Consider the following 6,000-nt stretch of genomic DNA (forward strand, 5'->3'; position numbering starts at 1 on the left):
AACTAAGGAACAACAGGATCAGGTTTAATTAAGTCCAAAACACTATTTGCAGCAGATCGATCTAAATCAGCGCGTTGACTGTTGTTCAGGGAACTAGACTGTTCCGGCACTCCAAAGACGATTAAGTTATTCTTGCGTTTTTCTCTCTCCATCACTGCAGCAACTCTCCTCAAATTGGTTGTTAGGTTGATTGATGAGTGATTCTTTCAATGTTGCGACTTGATTCTCCAAATAATCTCTCAATTGGTTACGTGAAGCTAGAAAATCAGTCTGTATTGAAGTGATTAATGCCTTGACATCCTTGAATTGAGCCATGTTTGCATTACACACATTACAAACAACCTTTATAGCTTTTGATTTTGAGCGCGTTCTTATGGTGTCAGAGTCAGAAAGGCCAATGCAAGAACTATGCAATTATCCCTGATATAAAGAAAATGAAGTTTCTCTCATTCAAGATGGATGGCTCCTATCCCCGTAGAGGCACTGATATGAACTTAACGCCATGCAGTTCTTTTCGTCTAGACATAAATTACAGTGTGGTAAATTTTTGATTAAACTGCTTCATAATAAAATCGACTGCTCTATTTTACTCTCTAAAATACAGTTTCATGTTCCACGTTTTTCAGCAAGATTTGTTAATAGTTTTAATATTAGCACGTCCCGCACCAATGTTTTAGCTCGAGCGCCTAAACTATGTATTATGTGTAAATGTGCCAATAAACTGATAGATGACTTTTTTCTGTTCTAGTTGCTAGCTTAGTTCAATAATATTAACTGGATACTTACTTACATTTCTTTTTCAAAATTTTTAATTTGTATTTATTTACTGTTTTATTTATTTTTCTGCTTAAGTTGCTAACTTAGTTTAATGGTATTAACTGGGCACTTATATTTCACTTTTAGAATTTTTGATTTGTATTTATATGTTTAATATTCCTCCTTTTTTGTAATATGCTGTCCTGTAATTGGGTTTAGACGTTGTGTTCACTCCGTTGTCATGGAAACCGTACCTTTAGTCGCTGCATTTGGCTAAAATCGGGGCATATTTGACACAGTGTCCGCTGATAGTAATTCAACTACGGAAGCTAATTTTCATCTGTACCAGTGAAATTGTTTGGTTTTAAATGAAAATAATGAATTCAGTTGAATATTTAATCAAAAATTGTTCTGTGTCTTAAGACCATAAAATTGTAGTGAAAAATTTAAGGAGAGCCACTCGCGATTTATTTATAAAAGAAGTGTTCATTGCAAAGAGAGAGACTATCATAGATATTCTAGTAGACGTAGACGTATGATAATTTTTTTTGGATATGTGGCTGTGCAAGTAAACGTAGAATAGTACAAACTGCGTAACTGTTTTGTTTGAAAATATGGTTGAGTTGCAAGAACGAATTGGACAAGTACCTCCGAAATGTTAGAACGCGTGAGGTGTTTAATTGTGAGCAGAGGTTGGTCACATCCTTAGATCATATCGAAAATCTTCTACAGATGATTTCGTTTTTTGTTGGAAAATAGTAACCAGTGATTTAAAACGTCTTGTGATTATTTATATAACAATGAAACTGACGTTTCGAAAAGAAAAGTGAACTTGGATTTATAGCATTTTGAGAATGAACTTTTGTATGTTGGGGCGCCTATAAGAAAGGGGTAAGCTCGTCATTTAAGCTGAATCACCCTGTATGTTTAACGGACTCTGATAGATAATTAAATTACGATTACAGTGATATGCAACACTTTCAGCTAAAGGAAATTAAAATTTACAAAGATAAAAAAAAAGAAAGTTGAGAGAATATAACTACTTTTGAAAGAGATCGTGTTGGTTATAAAATATAATAAATTCATTTTTTTTTAATATTTTTTGGTTTAACCTCTCGTCTGGCTTGTTTCCCTGAAAGGACCAATGGTTCAAAGAATCAGACTTACACAGTTCATGTTATAAAATGCTTTATATATTTAGAACAATCTAAACTCAGGAAAAATAAATCAAATTAAAAATCTAAATCGAATATAAAATGTTCTTGCATGTGCTCAACACCAACTTCGATATTACGTTCTCCGTTATATAAAGTAGAAAATAAGTAATTAAACAACAAATAAGTTCTCCATTACATGTGTAACACAAAACAAAATATGTTTTACTATTAAAGTGTATTTCAGAATTGCATTTGCCTAAGCCATAAATCGGTGTGATTGGTGATTGCAAACCAACAATAATTATCACTCAGTAAGTAAGCTCCTACCGTGCTTCTTTTGTTAAAAAACAAGCTTTTCCCTTCTTTTGGCAGGTAAGTGTTGAATCTAAGGTTGTCCTTGTCTTTTAGTACAGGGCAAGTGAGATGAAGCAAGAAAACTATAGTGCTCTTTCAGTATGGTTGTACATATGATGCAGTGATTCACTCAGCGGTTAGTGCAGTGGCGTTAAAAATGGTGAAGTACTGCATTTGTATGCACAAGAAGAATTGAAACAGCAGTTTTTTTTTTTAAAGGCAACCTATTTCTTATATCATATTTGTTGCAAAATTACTGTGAGTAAAAACATTTGCATCTATAATGTGGGCTTTGTAAATATTTTCAACCGGGGCGGCGACCGGCTACGTAAGTAAATAAACTCCCCCTCACCCTCTGTCGTTTTGCTGCATCATTGTTTGACACCCACCACTGGTTTTAACCCCCCTTTGGATTCTGGTAGGGGTCTGATACACACATAGGACACATCATCACCATCCACCATCACTGCCTCTGTCAGTTATTCCATGTGCCGTATATGCTCAGGTTCAGCTCTCGAGTCTCGACAAAACAAATTTTGAGAAAAATGGAAATGATGGTAAGCAGTTTTGTTTCTCCGTTGCAGTAAAATATAAATAAGTGTTTTTATATGTTAGTTACAGCTACAAAAAGAGTTCGACATGGCTATCAGTGAACGGCGCTACGAATTATTCAAAAGTCTTGTCGAAACAAACCTTCACATTTTGTATACAGCGGATGCTGATTTTGCAAGTAAGCTAGTTTTGGACACCGTTAAATATGAAAGGTAAGACTAAAGCTGTATTTTTTGGTGGTAACTCCCATTTACAGTAGAGTTACACACGCTATATAAGTTTTGCGTGCATGAATTTATAAAATTTCCTGAATCCAAAGTCATCTGGAAATACAAACAACTGTGTACGCGGCACTTAAATAAACTCTGACGGAATTCACAAAAGTTTATTAGTGTATTAAACCATCAATGGTATGACAATGATTACATTATTACATACCGAATTTGAGCTTTGGTTTCTGGGAATAAGTGTTTTAAACTTCGTGTTTTCTCAATCGATTGCAGTTGGTTGAACACGAAAATGTACGTGTTCTTCATTTTTTAAACTTTAATTACTACACAATTCAAATATTCCAAATAACAGGAGGCTGATGAAAGGTGTTAAGAACCGTTTTTTTGTTGTTATAAACATTAAACATCTTTAATTAAATAAGCAGTTAAAATTATACTTTTTTGAGTAAATTAGCTAGCAAAAGAATCAAAGTTTTTTTAAAAATTAAAATAAATAAATAAATAAATTAGCGGCAGTGCCATTTAACTATTGGACGACAACGAAAGACTTCAACAAAATTGCTATAACTTCAAAATCTGGGAGACAGATAAGAACAAATAATTTTATTGATTGTTCTATAGTACGATTTTACCTTAAAATTTTATCCTGCATTTGTCAACATCGAATTGGTGGTAATATTATTCATAAAATAATTTTATAAAAATATAAATATATTTGATCAATTTGCATTCCGTTTTCAAATTTCAAAATTTTTGCTCTTTCTGACAAAAACAAATGTCAGTCACAGCAAACATCTGAAAAAGGCAATAAAAAATAATTAGGACAAAAAACTGTTTTAAAACAATTAAAACAAACGACTAACTTATTTTCATTTCAGGAAAGAAATGTTCGACCACCTGCTCCTCTTCGCAACTCCCGCTCAACTCTCCTGTGCTTTAAAATCTTTGGACCTCGATGAATGGTTAGACCCACATTTTCTCTATGGTTTAATCAGAAACGGAGCCTCTTTGGCCGGTCTTCGCTTCGTGAACTTTCCAGGCTGTTATGCCACACACATCAATATTATAAAATTCTGCCTCGATCATGGATTGGACCCAAACTTTATCAATGCATCGGGTAAAACCCTTTTTTACCTTATTTTGGAAGCATTTCATTTCACAAGCAAGGACGACGATTCCTTGGACGAGATGACAGCTATGTTACTATATTATGGCGCAGATCCGTCACTAGAAAGATGTAATGAATATGTTTTACATAATGCCTTGGATTTCGTTTTTGAGTACAGCTACGCTAAAGTGTCAGACTTCGTGTTCGAGCAGTTGTTTTTGTACACGTTTGATGATGCACACTTTTCCAAGGAGATTAGTCTTCTGGCGTTCTTCAAACTTATCAACAACCGACACTACATAAAACCGTCTAAAAACAACAGCGACATCAAAATTCTTCTGATCGACAGATTAATGGATTTTGATATTAAATTCGTGGTAAACGAGGATGATAATTGTAGATTTTTCCTAGACACTTTGATCCGTAGGAGTTTCGATTTTTTCGAAGTTCTGGTGGAGCGATGTCCACAGGCTGTTGGATTGGCGCTGGAAACAGGAGAGATGTTTGACTTCATTTTTGATCCCGTGTCTAATTTTATTAAAAGGATGCAGTATCTGATGTATTCGACGAACCATTGCTACTTATTTAATTGTGTCGTAGATTTTTGCAAAAATGCGAACGGCAGCTTTGTTTGTGAATTTGGAAGTTCGGAGCTAGAAGTAACATGGTTAATTTTGTTTATGGTGGAATATGGTATGCACTGTACGGATGAAATGTGCCACGTTATCTACAGAAGATTCGGCTATTGTGTACTATTTAGAACATTACTTCACCTAGGCTTACAACAAGAATCAATTCCATTTCATCCTATAAGTCACTGTTATGATAAAGTCATAATGGTCTCATTCATTATTGACATTGATTTATGCATTGAAACTTTCGCCGCATTACTTAAAAAAAACCTATGGTTTCAACGATATAGATTTCCGGAATGGTTAGTAACACCGTGTGGTCGGTTACTCGCTGATGGTGCAATGTGCCTATTAAATTTTTTTGCCAACGCTGTATTGACAAACGCCCTATTGAGCACACCAAAATTGCCACAAATTGTTGCAAAGAAGATTGCACTTCTACCAAAAGTGCCTTTGCTGCAACAGCTGGCTAGGGACGCTGCCAGAAAATATATCATTAACAGATTTCATGTGATGACAAGCAAGGAATTTTATTCGTTGGTGAATGCACTTCCTATAGGTGTAGGCTATAAAAAAATCATCACATTTGAAAAACCTCTATATGATGTGGATGTGTCCAGTAAAGACAATGACTGTGAAAGAGAGAAAATTATGAGGAGGAGGCATAATAGGAGTGACAGTGAAGGTGATGATCTTGAGTATTGGGATTTGTTTGATGATGTAATATAGGTAGCATTTTATAAATTGTAAGTAAATTTAATTTTTCTGAACTACGCAAATTCTACTGATGCTTAATTTTCAGTAAAGCAAAAATGGACAATTAGAAGGTCACCACTTCTGTGAGCCTGTATACCATGTGTGTGTCCGCCGATGACGATGACAATGACTGTGAAACCAAAGAAGAATTAATATAGTATTTAAGATTTTGTAAGTTTTTTAATGCGCACATTTTAGAAGTCATTATCTAGACAAAACTAGTGTATCAAGATAATATAGAAATAAGGGTCCAGCAAACGAGGGAATAGATTTTTATTGCTGGATCGTTTTTTCCAATGCAGTACACTGTCAGCCTGACATTATTGTTTGACAATCGCCGAATTTTGACTTAATAATATGTCTTAAATTAAATGTGGGTGCGAATTGAAATGTCACATTAATTTTTTTTTAATGATAATCCCAAATTAAACAACATAATTAAGCTAATACATTTT

General features: G+C 34.3%; 1 protein-coding gene across 1 annotated transcript; it reads left to right on the forward strand.

The window, feature by feature from the left end:
• The first annotated feature begins 3,001 nt into the window (after positions 1-3,001).
• LOC135136596 (uncharacterized) lies at positions 3,002-5,681 on the forward strand. Its single transcript, XM_064065954.1, has 4 exons — positions 3,002-3,031; positions 3,928-4,534; positions 4,585-5,535; positions 5,592-5,681. The coding sequence occupies exons 2-3, from the start codon at positions 3,935-3,937 to the stop codon at positions 4,663-4,665; spliced, it is 681 nt and encodes a 226-aa protein (XP_063922024.1). The 5' UTR covers positions 3,002-3,031; positions 3,928-3,934; the 3' UTR covers positions 4,666-5,535; positions 5,592-5,681.
• The last annotated feature ends 319 nt before the right edge of the window (positions 5,682-6,000 follow it).

Source organism: Zophobas morio, unplaced genomic scaffold, assembly GCF_036711695.1.
Source record: "Zophobas morio isolate AGI-343-1 ecotype UQ-CSIRO unplaced genomic scaffold, CSIRO_AGI_Zmor_V1 ptg000026l, whole genome shotgun sequence".
NCBI lineage: Eukaryota > Metazoa > Arthropoda > Insecta > Coleoptera > Tenebrionidae > Zophobas > Zophobas morio.

Excerpts from the sequence above, each read along its gene's own strand:
- LOC135136596 (XM_064065954.1), top strand. The coding sequence starts at position 3,935 with ATGTTCGACCACCTGCTCCTCTTCGCAACTCCCGCTCAACTCTCCTGT. Across the intron at positions 4,535-4,584 it reads ATTTTGATATTAAATTCGTG|GAGTTTCGATTTTTTCGAAG; the intron begins GTAAACGAGGAT and ends TTTGATCCGTAG.